The sequence below is a fragment of the Lissotriton helveticus genome, chromosome 12 (assembly GCF_964261635.1).
Source record: "Lissotriton helveticus chromosome 12, aLisHel1.1, whole genome shotgun sequence".
Classification (NCBI taxonomy): Eukaryota; Metazoa; Chordata; class Amphibia; order Caudata; family Salamandridae; genus Lissotriton; species Lissotriton helveticus.
The window spans coordinates 32,317,608-32,332,260 of record NC_136073.1 but is presented as its reverse complement, the minus strand read 5'-3'; the positions used below and the strand labels follow the sequence as shown (position 1 = coordinate 32,332,260).

The 14,653-nt window shown below is 51.6% G+C and overlaps 1 protein-coding gene across 3 annotated transcripts in view; it reads left to right on the top strand.

Annotated features, from left to right (window-relative positions):
• EPHB4 (EPH receptor B4) overlaps positions 1-14,653 on the top strand; it is a 108,430-nt gene that overhangs the window by 74,424 nt on the left and 19,353 nt on the right. For all 3 annotated transcript variants that reach the window (XM_078669996.1, XM_078669994.1, XM_078669995.1), the window contains 4 exons: positions 1,570-1,694; positions 5,106-5,268; positions 11,169-11,268; positions 14,113-14,177. In XM_078669996.1, the coding sequence (XP_078526122.1) occupies positions 1,570-1,694; positions 5,106-5,268; positions 11,169-11,268; positions 14,113-14,177 (453 nt within the window). The remainder of the gene's footprint in view (positions 1-1,569; positions 1,695-5,105; positions 5,269-11,168; positions 11,269-14,112; positions 14,178-14,653) is intronic.

Here is a 14,653-nt window from a genome sequence, read left to right as displayed (position 1 = left end):
TCCAGCAATCTGCACCATGCCTAACCATGCACCATGCAGCAGCACCAGGCCAATGCCTATCTTTCAACCATCAGTACCATGCCTGACCTTCAGTACCGTGCACCATGCCTGACCTTCAGGACCATTCACTATGCCTAACCATGCATCATGACTGACCTACAGGCACATGCCTGACCATACACCATGCCAGACCTATGACATCCTGTTTGGTGCTAGACCTCCAGCATCCTGCACCATGCCTGATCTCCAAGACCATGCGCCATGCCTGACCTCCAGGTCCATGTCACCTTCCAGTAGTCTGCAACATGCCTGACCACGCACCATGCGGCAGCACCAGGCCAATGCCTATCTTTCAACCACCTGTACCATGCCTGACCTTCAGGACCATGCACCATGCCTGACATCTGGGAACATTCACTGTGTCCTACTTTCAGGACCATTCACCATGCCTGACCATGCAGCATACCTGACCTCAAGGCCCATGCCTATCCCCCAACATTTAGCAACATGCCTGACCTCCAGGACCATGCACTATGCCAGACCCCTAGGCCCATGCCTATCCTCCCGCATCCTGCACCATGCCTAACCTCCAGGACCATGCCTGACCTCCAGACCCGTGCCTACCTTCCTGCATTCTGCTCCTAGCCAGACATCTAGGACCATGCACCTTTCCTGCCCTCATGGACAGTTCCCTGTAACTTACTTCTAGGAACATTCACCGTGCTTGACTCACAGGACACTGCACCAAGTACCAACCCCATGCCCCCAAACCCTCACTGTGCCCAGTTCTCACGACTCACTACCACGTCCAAATCCCAAGACCCTGAAGATTGTCCAACCGTTAGCCAATATAAATCGCAAGAGAGGGGGACAGGGAGGTAATAAAAGGCCCAGTACCCTTGCTCCCATGACCAAATATTAAAACACTCAAGCGTAACTGTTCCTAAGAAAGTGTGCATCAGGAAGGATAATAGCACGGGGGCTGGATCTTCCTTATTAGAAAGTAGTGCCCTCACACACTTGTGAGGGTGTCATGCTTTATCATCAGGCTTAGCTCCTCGTGGGGTTGGCGCTGCAATACCCCACAGGCCCCACGAGAGGGCTTTTTGGTGGAGATCTTTTAACCCCTTGAGCGCTGGTGATGGAACCACTCCGCCACCAGCCACGGGTGGGCTGTGCTAATGACGGAGTGGTTCCGTCACGGCCCGGCCTCCGCGCCTGAGTGGCATCAATTTGGCGCCTGCGCGGCGCATTCTATTATGCGGGCGGGGCCGTGACGGAACCACTCCGGCACAAGCACAGCGCGCCCGTGGCTGGTGACGGAGTGGTTCCGTCACCAGCATGGCGGCGCCTCGCGGCCCCCCCCTCCCCCCCCAGCGCCGCGGCGGAATTACCGCCACGGCCAAGGGGTTAAGGAAGACCCCCTAGCTATTATCCATCCTGATGCACACTTTCTTAGGAGGGTTTTCATAACCTTTAGCCAGCACATCAGTACGATGGGACCGACTGATCACAGTATGTATGGTACTGCCCTCCTCACATCTCTTAACTCTCTCCCCCACCTTGCAGTGCCCCAGCCGGTGTCTGGGATCCAGAAGACCACGGCGACGGACAGCAGCATCGCTCTTACGTGGCCGGTCATCCAGCCACCGAGCGGCAACGTGCTGGACTACGAGGTCAAATATTACGAAAAGGTATGTACACGCGGCAGTGTTTATGCACACTTCAGATGGGGGGAGCTTCTCCGTCACGAACAAACTCCTGAGATAATGCCAGTGTGCACCCCTCGGAGGCAGGGGGCTTCTCTGTCACTAACAAACCCTCCCCAGCACCTGAGAGTAATGCAGTGTGTGCACCCCTCAGAGGCAGGGGGCTTCTCTGTTTTTTTTTTTTTTTGTTGAGTTTTATATAGCGCGAACTAGACCCGAACCTAATCAGGTATCAGAGCGCTTTACATAGCACCAGTTACGTTACATGAGGACACACTTTCATTTTAGGCACGGGGAGATTAAGTGGTTTGCCCAGAATCACAGGAGTTTTTGGCGTCGTTACCGAGACTCGAACCCAGATCCCCAGGTTCGAGGTCGAGCGCCCTAGCCGTTAGGCCAACTCCTCTCCCCTAACTAAACAAACCCTCCCCAGCACCTGAGAGTAATCAGTGTGTGCACACCTCAGAGGCAGGGGGCTTCTCTGTCACTAAAACCATTCCCAGCATCCAGTGTAATGGAGTGTGTGTGTGTGTGTGTGTGTGTAGGTCTCCAAGGAAAAGCCACCCCACAGCCTAATGCAGTATCTGTGAATCTCACTGGGGGCTGCAAGAGGGGGCCCAGCAGTCTCAGAATATGGAGAAGTGGCCAGGCCTGGCGCGGCGGAGCGAATGGCATGAGCCTTTAGAAATATAAGGGCAGGTCTGTGCTGCTGCCTGGCCCAGCCATGCCCATCCAGGCCCTGCTTGGCTCCTCGAGCTGTCCGTTCGCCATACCATGAAAGGCCTCTTTTGTGCCATGCCTGGAAACCCCCTCCCTCCTGCTCCCCCAGCCTCCCTGGCTGCATAGAAGTTTCCTTCATAAAAGCTGGCATCGGTGACCAAACCTCGCCGACATCACTTCCTGCTCCAGCAAGATCCTGCTTTTGTCAACACAGCCTTTGTTCTTTCCATTATTATTTCTATTTTATTTTAGGAGAGGTATGTTTTTTTAGTGCGTCTCTCTTGGAGGGTATGTCTCTTCCCAGGGTGTGTTTTTTGGCCAAACTGAAGGAAGGAAACATTGGAAACAGACAGGGTAAGGTTGCTAAATATCACACAAAGCAAAAAAAAGTAGAGTGCTGTCGAAAATAGGTCACAGGTGGGACAGGCAGTGCCTGTGAAAGTGTGGTGAGGCTGGGGCAGGAACAGTCGTACAGCAGGGGCTTTGAGGCGCTAAGGCGCTTGGTTTTACTTCTGCATCCAAAGAGTGGAGGGCTGTAATTAGTTTTGATGGCACTGCCCACCCATTTCCTGATGCAGTGAGGTGGCATAACGTTTTGGACCTTTAAAAAGAGTAGAACCACTTGCTTGACCATTTCAGTTCCAAATAAATGGTGCTGTCCAAGATGGCGTACATCGGAGATCCAGTTCTCGCCCTTTGCCTCCAGCCAAATCTGATTTGGAAAATCAAGTTGTACTTTCCTTCTTCAAACACAGGATGGTGAGCTTATGCCCAACAGAAAACTTATAATAGGTAAAAGACAAACACATCACTACTTTATTTCCTTTTTATCATCCTAGCAGCTAACATTATAGCTCAGCGAGCTGAATGTTTGCTGATGAAGCATGCTGAGAGCTGTAGGTTGCAAACTCTAATCCAACGAGGCTTACTCAGCCTTTCATGCTTCTGAGGTTGGTAAATTGAATACATTCAGAGGTTATAGGATTAGATTGATTTGAACACTATTCTCCTTTAATGTCACACCCCCATCTCGAACTGTGACCCCAAGCCTGAGTTGCTGAGGTCAAATGAGGCAGGTAAGCTGTCTGTCTTACCCAGCCTCACATGAATAGCTGCACCTCACAAGCTGGTTGAGCTATACCTTTCTGACTGCCCTATTAAAAACTGTTGGCTTCTCCAATGCCGCCTTGCGGGTTCCAGAACCATAAGTTGTAGGCTGCCAGATTGTTTCCCTAGAATCACACACTAGTGTTGCTTTTGTTTTCTCTTCACACACATGATACCAGCAGAGATATTTAAGAAAAAAAGAAAGTCAAATTCCTCCTCAAGCATAAAAAGCGAAACTCACAGACGTGTAAACAAAACAAAAATCTCGGTAATTATATTTTTTTCAACTGGGAACACCAAACGGAAATAAAATGCTGTATTATCACACACTGGCTCCACTTCAAGGCGTAAAGGTTGGCTTAGAACTATAGTGCATCACCAAAGGACCTAATGATTTTTAATTAATACTGATTCTTCTATACTTTTTGGTAGAACATGTTTGTCCTGATGAAGGCTCCGTTCTACTGTTCGCAAGCGTGCCGAAACAGCTAGTAATTGCCAACATGATTTTTGGAGTACTGCTCATAAGAATATAATATGATCGGATGTTGTAGCAACAGCACAATACTGCTGCTGGAATTAATGTAATGGCATTGTCTACAAATAAGTAGACGTATTCAGGATCGTGATGAGGACTTATGACTGAATGATCAAAACTCTAGTATGTTTGCTCTCAATAGGATCAGTTTTAATGAAATAACTTAAAAAAGATGTGTTAGATTTATACACACATAATAAGAGATTATTCTTTTTAAATGTACCCTAAAATATTTTTTAAAGTCCTCGTTTTTGTACAAAAGCAAATACCTTTACATATTTTCTTTAAAAATATGTTGTTTGCCCGGTCCTGATTTTGATATATCATAATCTTGAAATATCTCCTGATCAGGTGGCCATATCAATGGTTTACGAGCAAAACTGTAATGTGACATTCTTATTTCTGGTTCTTGCCCGTAGAGTAATTGTTTGTTGGTAATGAGAGGTTGATGCCTTGCTGGATACCAATCCTAGGTTTTGTGGGCTGCCACATATGTGCTGTGCAGGATACCAGACCTATGCCTTGTTTCGTGTTAGATGCACTGTATGCTGGCTGCCAGGCCTGGTCCTGCATAGTGCCATATCCATGATGGCAGACTATCTATGCATTGTAAACTACTAGAGCCACATTGTGTAAGTTGCTAGTGCCATGCAGTGCTGACCCGCAGCGTGCAGTAGCACCACCTCACAAGCTGCTTGCCCCGTGCCCTGCAGCATGCCAGAGTCATGGTTTTGCAGCGTGGATATTTCTGGATTCACTGTGCTGTGCATTATTCCGCGGTCTAGTGGTTGGGTCCGGAATCGTAGTATTTTTTTCTCTTTTCAGAGTCATGGTTTTTAATGTTCAGACTTACTTTTTGTGCATGTTTCCAGACTCCCTCCCTGCATGCTTCCGGCTCACATCTTGCATGCTGTCCCCTCATTCTCTGCACCCTACCAACCCAATGTGTTTCAGGCTTCTAGGCTTGCCCTGTGCCCAGTGCCAGAGCTGCTCACAAGTGCTCACAGCAGCCTCCCCTTCTCCCCCTGCAGGGTGCTGTCGGTGGTACCACAATGTTTCTGAAGACCCCCAGTAACCGGGTGCAGCTGGAGAACCTGAAGAAGGACACCATGTACGTGGTGCAGGTGCGGGCGCGGACCGAAGCCGGGTACGGGGATTTCAGCACCATCATGGACTTCCAGACCCAGGCCAATGGTGAGTGAAGGGGCGGGGCTCACAGGGGATTGGTGGTGAGTAAAGGGGCGGGGCTCGCAGGGGATTGGTGGTGAGTGAAGGGGTGGGGCTCACAGGGGATTGGTGGTGAGTGAAGAGGCGGGGCTCACAGGGGATTGGTGGTGAGTGAAGGGGTGGGGCTCACAGGGATTGGTGGTGAGTGAAGGGGCGGGGCTCACAGGTGGAGAGGTGGTGAGTGAAAGGGGGTGGTGAGTGAAGGGGCAGGGGTCCGGTGGAGAGTCAGGAAGGGGGAGGCGCAAGGACAGGAAGGCAGAGGGACAGTGAGGTTAGGGGACAGTGAGGTTAGGGGACAGTGAGGTTAGGGGACAGTGAGGTTAGGGGACAGGAAGGCGAGGGGACAGGAAGGCGAGGGGACAGGGAGGCGCGTGGACAGGGAGGCGCGTGGACAGGGAGGCGCGTGGACAGGGAGGCTCGTGGACAGGGAGGCGCGTGGACAGGGAGGCGCGTGGACAGGGAGGCGCGTGGACAGGGAGGCGCGTGGACAGGGAGGCGCGTGGACAGGGAGGCGCGTGGACAGGGAGGCGCGTGGACAGGGAGGCGCGTGGACAGGGAGGCGCGTGGACAGGGAGGCGCGTGGACAGGGAGGCGAGGGGACAGGGAGGCGAGGGGACAGGGAGGCGAGGGGACAGGGAGGCGAGGGGACAGGGAGGCGAGGGGACAGGGAGGCGAGGGGACAGGGAGGCGAGGGGACAGGGAGGCACGGGGAAAGGGAGGTGAGAGGAAAGGGAGGTGAGAGGAAAGGGAGGCAAAGGGACAGGGAGGCGAGAGGACAGGGAGGCGAGAGGACAGGGAGGCAAAAGGACAGGGAGGTGAGAGGAAAGGGAGGCAAGAGGACAGGGAGGCAAGAGGACAGGGAGGCGCAGGGACAGGGAGGCGAGAGGACAGGGAGGCGAGAGGACAGGGGACAGGGAGGCTTGGGGACAGGGAGTCACGGGACATGGAGGTGAGGGGACAGGGAGGCGTGAGGACAGGAAGACGGGGGACAGGGAGGCATGGGGACAGGGAGGCGAGGGGACAGGGAGGCGAGGGGACAGAGAGGCGCATGTACAGGGAGGTTCAAGGACATGGAGCGGGGGGGGGCAGGGACGTGAGGGGCACATGCAGGAGGGGCAGTTGTAGACTGGAGCAATAGATTGAACAGGCACCATGAATAAATTACAGCTCTCCCCCTGGAATAAACGGCGTCTCTATCAATAACGCGTTCATCTCTCAAAAGATGAAAAGATTCTGCACAAAGAAGGAATTAATCTCTCAAAAGAGGAAGCAGTCAGCGGGGTCAGGGGTCAGCCTGGTCTCTGGGCACCAGAGTGAGGCTCTCAATCCCTGTGCCCCTCCCCCTCCCCCCCACTTCCCTTGACCTTCTCTTCTGAAATGGCCAGACGGCTGTGATTGCCGGGAGAAGTGAATCTGATCTCGGGGTTAGGGGAGGGGGGGTTCGTATGCAGTGTTAACCTCTGACCTCTCCACTGCATTCCAAGTCCTGGTTATATGCAGCAGATCTTGAACTTCACCTTTGACATCCTGGTGACGCCACCCCACTTTGGGGAGGTGCTAGACCCAGAGTCTGTCCTATGAACCCCCAAAACTGGACCGCAAGATGGCGTCATGGATCCCGAGAGCAAGCCTCAGAGCCTGGCTTGTGGCCCCCTCTATAGCTGGGGCCCGGGGCCTCTTTGTGAACCCCCAGAGCAGGGGCTCCAGGCATGGTATTGTGAACCCCCAGAGCAGGGACTCCAGGCATGGTATTGTGAACCCCCAAAGCGGGGGCCCCGTGCATGGTATTGTGAACCCCCAGAGCAGGGGCTCTTAGGCACCGCCACCCAGGCCCACCCAGTGACCCCCCAGGCTGGGGCCCTCCACGCTCTTGAGACAAAGGGCCCTCGAAGGCTCCGGATCAGCCCTGTCCAGCCCGGCGCTCTCAGAGCGGTTCAATGGCAGGATTTCCTCTGCTCGTTTCCCGCCCAGAGTCTGCACGTCACGCACCACGTGACCAGGAAATGGGTCCCATTATTTATCTGGGGCTCTCTCTGCTTCAGCCCAGCAAAGGTCTTGCAAGAGTACTCGACGCCCCTAACAGACCTTATCGGCCCGGGGTAGGACTGTGAGCGAAGAATACCCCACCCCTCTCCACAGACCCTTCTAGCCGATGGTAGGACTCCGAGTGAAGAACCCTCGTCGCCTCTCCACAGACCCTACCAGCCCATGCCAGAACCCTCGCCCCCCTCCACCAACCACATTTGACCGTGGCAGGGCTGTGAGCAAAGAACACTCCACTCTCTCCACAGACCCTAACAGCCCATGCCAGAACAGCCCCACCTCCACCAACCCGATTTGACTGTGGCAGGGCTGTGAGCAAAGAACACTCCACTCTCTCCACAGACCCTATTTTATTTATTTATTATTACATTTATACGGCGCAGCAGCTACCCAGTGGTTTCCCGGCACCTACGGACCCGCGCTCGAAAGAGAAGGGCAAAACTCTAGTGGTTAAATAACCACGTTTTAAGGCCTTTATGGAATTTGTGGTAGATACTTTTGTGGCGTAGTTGAAGAGGGAGTGAATTCCATAGAGAGGGAGGTAAGTAAGCAAAGGGCCGTCCGCCCATACGTGCTCGTTTGATCCTGGGGACTTGAAATTTTAACTGATTAGAGGATTGCAGGTGACGCGTAGGGAGGTACGGGTGTACCAAGGCACTGAGATAGTGTGGTAATGCTCCCGCTTTGATCCTATGCATGTAGCAGAGGGCTTTAAATTTGGGGCGGTTTTCCATCCTGAGCCAGTGGAGGTCGCGGAGGGGACCTATGATAGAGGCCATTTTAGGTAGCTGGCACAGAAGTCTGGCCGCAGAATTTTTGACCACTTGCAGCTTCCGAATCACCTCCTTACTTGCGCCCAGATACAAGACATTGCCGTAACTCATACCAGAACACCCCCCCACCACCACCAACCCGATTTGACCGTGGCAGGGCTGTGAGCAAAGACCACTCCACTCTCTCCACAGACCCTACTGCGTCGCGGTCCCTAAAGTTCATAAGCCTGGCGATGATCGGGCGCGGTGGAAGGCCCGACTGTGGCCGCGGGCCCAATGAACGGTGAGCCCGCTCCACGACAAACCCTTGGGTAAAGAGGTCCCTCCCAAACAGGTCAATAAGGAGCTTCTCAACGAATACGTCCATCCGGCCAGTCTGGGTGGTCTCCGCAACACCCAAAATGCGTATGTTGTTGCGTCGTCCTCGCGCTTCTAAATCCTCATTTTTAATGGCCACCTCCTTCAAGATCTTCTCGACCCTCTCCAGACGTTTCAGCGTTTTAGCGCCTGAGTCCTCCAGGTCTGAAACGCGGGCTTCTGCTACGTCCAAGCGGCGATCATGGGCCTGTACCTTGGAGCCCATATCTGCGAGTTTTTGCTCCAGCGTGTCGAATCTAGTGTCCAACGCCTTGAACCCTGCTCTCATCTCAGTCATCATGGTCGCAACCAGTGTAGCAGCGTTGTCCAGTTGGGTGGGTGGGGTCGTTTCTGAAGTGGCACCCATAGCTGCATCTGTGCTGAGCAGGGGGGTTTTATCAAAACCAAGTTTGTGCTGGTTAGGGTCCCTCTTGCCCATTGTCGCCGGAGGTCAATCTGTTGTCAGGCACAGAGGTGGTAGAGTGGAGTCAAAGCCTGGAGGGACAAAGGAGAGAGAGGACTGGCAGCCAAGGCTCACGGCGGCAGGCGCGGCAGGGATATCCAGGCCGTGCTGGCAGGGTAAGATGGGATATCCAGGGCAGGTCGTGTCACACAGACAGTGTCAAGCAGGAGGCCGGTCAGCAAGTGTGGAGTAGTTGACCACGTGGCAGGGCCCCAGTCACCAAAATCGGAATGGGCAGTGTGGCAGCAGCTGGTCGTTAGCGCGGTCGGCGCTGCTGCAGCAGAATCACTGGGGAGGATGGTTGTAGAGGGCGGGAAGGCCGCAGTAAGTCCAAGGCCCACACCGCTCCGTGTGATCGTCAGGCACCAGCAGACACCACAGGATGGGACAGGCGGGGCCGCCCGGTCCCTCGGCAGTCCAGAATCCGAGGACGCCCACCCCCGCCCAAAGGCCCTACCCCAGGCGCCGGGGTCCGACCCACCCCCCGCTCCCCGCTCAGGCAGCCGCTACTCAAGCCCCCGGCTCCGGCCCGCGCACCAGGCCGCAAGGCTGCGCGCGGCCCAGAGCCGGCACCGGCTAGCCCCCAGGGGAGACGACCGGGGAGAACGGGAACAGCCACCCGACACCTAAAGCGGGTCCCGGACCGTAGGCGCAGCGCCCCCCAGCAACGGACTCACCCGTGGACCAGGCGCAAGGAGAGCGGTCGCGGGTGGGATGGCGACCTGCTCCTCCGCCGTAGTGTCTCCTCCCGGGCTCCCCCGAGCCCAGTTCCGGGACCGATCGGCAGCAATTCGCCTCCGCAGCAGGATGGAGGAGGGGAGCGGTGTCAGCGACTCCTCAGGCCCTCAGGATGTCGTGCGTAGTCCGCCTGGACAGCGGAGCTTCAGACAGAAGCGGCCATCTTGGTCACCTCCGTGGCCACGCCCCCGACCCTACTAACCCTTGGCAGGTCTGTGAGTGAAAAACACTTCACTGTTCCTTACATGAGACGAATGAGAGTATAAAACAATGCTACCCTTTCAACAGACCTTACTAGCCCATGATAGGACTGAGCATAAAGCCATGCTACCCTTTCAACAGACCTTACTAGCCCATGATAGGACTGAGAGCATAAAGCCATGCTACCCTCTCAACAGACCTTACTAGCCCATGATAGGACTGAGAGCATAAAGCCATGCTACCCTCTCAACAGACCTTACTAGCCCATGATAGGACTGAGAGCATAAAGCCATGCTACCCTCTCAACAGACCTTACTAGCCCTTGGCAGGACTGTAAATTAAGAACACACACTGCTCATCAACACAGGCTCCTATAATCCATGCAAGGAGGGCGCACTTGACCCCTTCTCACCCTCCCCAGACCCTATTAGCCGGTGAAAGGACTGAGCAAAGTACTCTCATCTCCTCTCCACAGGCCCTGCTAGCTCCCGGCAGGCCTGCACTCAGCCATGTCTCGGTACATCGTATTCTATAGTGGGGTTATGGTGGCAACACTCCACTCCACAGTTCAGTTCAGTAGATCTTTATTTCGATGATTAAAAACCATCATAAAAATACATTTTTACAATAAAACATGAATTAAATCACATATCTGAACTAGGTCTAAAAACAGAGTTTATACAATTATAAAAACACAATATTGTGTACATCATGCGTCATTACTTAGCCTCTTGTATTTCTCAGTCTTACTGCTACTTTTAAAAAGTTCATAATAGAGCATGAAGTTCGCATATTGTTTGCTCTTTGTAAAAAAAAGTAAAGCAGTTTTGGCATGACGGAACTTTGCCTCTTTTAAAATGGCCACCAAAAATTTCCTCGGGGATCTGATAAAATGAACCCAGAAGTACAAAATGAAGGGTGTCCTGCGGAGACCTATTGTCCACTCCACAGACAATCGCAGTCATAGGGGGGAGAATGTGGCTAAACGGCTAGAGCAGGGGACTTTGAAGCTGGGGAATCAGGTTGTGTCCGTCTGTAACGCAACTGGTGCTAATGTAAAGCGCTCTCTTACCTTCGAGTCGAGTTCACGCTATATAAATCTGCACAAAAATAAAAAATAGGGGGTGTGTGAAGTTGCCATTGAGCCCCCTGAGGCTTAGAAGCATTTAGGCCTTGATCATTCTTGGCGTGAGCCTCTCTGTTGGGTGGCGTTATGTGAGTGGGTGGTATGAGGGGCGCGTTGATATCCTGTCCCACTCACTCTCACCGTCCCTGTTTGTTATTCCTCACAGAACAAGTGCGTGGAGAGCAGCTGGCACTGATCGCTGGATCGGCGGCAGTGGGAGTCGTCCTGGTCATCGCTGTCATCATCATCGCTGTGGTCTGCATCCGGTGAGTGCGCGCCTGTCCGCCATGCCTCGTGGGACCCGTTGTGCCATGCCTTGTGTGACCTGTTGTGCACCACACCTTGTGTGACCTGTTGTGCACCACGCCTTGTGTGATCTATTGTATGCCACATCGTGTGATCTGTTGTGTGCCTAACTTTGTGTGACCCGTGGTGCACCATGCCTTGTGTGACCCGTGGTGCACCACGCCTTGTGTGACCCGTGGTGCACCACGCCTTGTGTGACCCATGGTGCACCACGCCTTGTGTAACCCGTGGTGCACCACGCCTTGTGTAACCCGTGGTGCACCACGCCTTGTGTGACCCATGGTGCACCACGCCTTGTGTGACCCATTGTGTGCTATGCCTTGTGTGATAAGTTGTGTGCTATGCTTCGTGTGACCACTTCTCGTGTAACCACGCCTTGTGTGTTCCACGCGTTATGTCACCTGCTAACCATACTTTCTACTCCCTGGATCAAGGGTGTGGGACCGTGCCCCCCAGTGTTGCCCCTACCATCCCACCTATCTTCACCCAACTCTTGCATTTACCACAGACCCTTCTCTCACACAATTGAACTCCGCTCCTTGCTTCAGGTGCCACAGATGTGCCATTTTTGGGACTCACAGTGCCTTCCCTGAACCACAGCCTCAGCTGTATAAAGCCCTTGCAGAGATGCTTGAAACCATGTTTAGAAGGAACAGGATGCAAACCTCAGTGAAAGCAACTTTGGGCACATCTTGAACTCGAGACGTGCCCCTTTCTTCCTTCTCGTCCCACCCTGAGGATATTTTATGAAGACCTTCCAGAACCGCATAGTGCAGCATCTATTTTTAGGATATTTCCACAGAATGCTCAGCAAGCCAGGGCACAGAACACCCAGGACGCGTTTGTTTTGCTTCGAGTTAAAAATCAAATGGGAGTGTGGTGGTTTTATATTTTGTGTAATACCTAGCAGTTATCCCTGGCATTTAAGTAGTTTTTAAGTATGGGGACATAAAGAGATTTTCCTAAAATCACACAATGTTCCTACGGGGAAGCTGAGATTGGAACTCACATTCCCTGGCTTTAGCACCAGAATTATACAGCTTCAATGAATCAAATTGTGCCACAACGTTCATTAAATGGTGTGACAAAAAAAGGGACATTTTGTGCTAAGGAGATTCAGGTTATACTTTTAAATTAAATCTATGCAACCCATTTTGTGGAATTCTAAAAAAATAATGATGTGCCTTGGGCTGAAGCACACGAACAACATGTCTCGCACTGGCCTTTCTAGCTCATGGATTAAAATCATGTGTGTTAAACAAAGACAGTGTTGCACTTAGCAGAAAACAAGATTACCATTACACTCTTCTTTCAAAAAAAATATTTTCTTACTGATCCCAGTTAGGTTTGAAAACTTTTTTAGTTTTTGGTTTACTTTGTTTTACACTTTCCATTGAGAAGCAGCAGCCCTGCGGAACAGTATTACACGTCACTGCTTGTGATGGACCTGTCTCACTAGAAGGCACTTAAGGGTATAAGGCAAAAGTAGGAACGTTTCACACGGTTTGGGGTTTCTGGAAACCTCACACAGTAGCTGCTGACTTTGTGACTCTGACGTAAAGACGAGTTTGCATGAACAGAGGAACAAACCATTCTCATGACCGAGCAGTCCTTCTTTCTGTCCCATTTGAATTGCTGTCAAACATGTGAGGGGTTTGTTTCCTGTTGCAAACAAAAGCCCTCCCCCCCCCCAAGCCCATCTGTATGGAATAATAACCCTATCTGCACTAAATTTAATGCTTGCAGACAAGAATTAATGGCTAAAAAGTAATCAGTTAACTTCTGACAAGAATCAAAGGCTGGGTTGAATTCTATATGCACAGTGTTAATAACTTTTGCTCTGTTTTAGCTTTAAACAAGTATGTGTTTAGTTGTTTTTTTTTTTGCAGAGTTTTATATAGCGCGAACTAGAACCAAACCGAATCAGTTATCAGAGCGCTTTACATAGCACCAGTTACATTACATGAGGACACACTTTCATTTTAGGCACGGGGAGATTAAGTGATTTGCCCAGAATCACAGGGGGTTTTTGGCGTCGTTACCGAGACTCGAACCAAGTTCCCCGAGGTCGAGCGCCCTAGCCGTTAGGCCAACCCCTCTCAAAAGCATATGGGGAATATACATTATTGTGTTTTACATGTTTGTCTCTGGAGAACATAGTTTAGTGTGCCCCTCAAGGCAAGTCTTTGCTGAATATAAATTGAGTATAAACTGTAAATATATTGGCAAAGCATCTTGTGTGTTTGTAAGTATGTTCGGACTATTAAATCGTGTGCGTTCCATGCAAACCTTTGGGGATTGTTCAGTAGTATGCGTGCTCTACGATGAACACAAACTGGTGTGTGCTTTACGAAAGTGTATGGCGAGAAGGGGTCAGGGCACACTCTTTTTTACATCTATGAAGAATGTAAAGCAAGACAATTCCAAAGTCTAGAAAGCCAAAGCTGCAATGCAGCCGTACCTCTTTTTGGGTCATGTAAACTGGTGTACTCGCTGTATAGGTTTATGAGCAATAAAAGTCACAGTGCTCATTATATGGGTCTATGTAGGATAGAAAATAAATACATTTTAAAATGCGCCCTTTAAAAAGAAACAGGAAAAAAGGGAAAAAACCCATGAAGTAATAGTTGATTTGAAAATGCTTACTTGTGCATAAAGCATTGTTAAAAAGTGTCTGTGTGAGAGAGACAGCGAGATTATTTTTAAACAGTGCTCAGGATGAATGTGTTGGGCGACATCCGGTACCGCTGGCCTCTCTCGGGGACATCTCCTCTGAAATGTTTCTCTCCTATTGTTCTCTACAGGAAACAGGGAAATGCCAAAGAACCCGAGACCTGCGATAAGCACAGCCAGTACCTCATCGGACACGGTGAGTGCAGTGGGGGGTGCCTTCCTCTCAAGTGGGGTCCTGCCACAGCTACCTCTAGGTCAGATGCACTCCCCTGGGGTGGTGGGATTCTCTAATGAGCTTGGCCAGTGTGAGGTTTTCTGCCCTTTGAGAATTCTAAACATGGAGATAACGCGTCCCACCGGTGCCACCAATTGTTGTGTTATCAGTTTGTCTCTGAGAACTAGAGTTCGGACTCTCACCCTACCACTGCCAATAGCTATGGTGTTATCAGCCTCTTTCTAAGGCCTAGAGACCCAACTCTCTGCTACCACTGCCATATGTTGTGGTGTTACTAGCCTCTCTCTGACTACTACAGTTTGGACTCTGACTTTACCGCTGCCATCCTCTGTGTTTTTTTCAGTTCTTTTCTGGATTCACACGCTGTGCATTATTCTGCCATGTAGTGGTCAGGTCCGGAATTCTTGTAAGAAACTTTTGTCCTTCCACTATTTTTG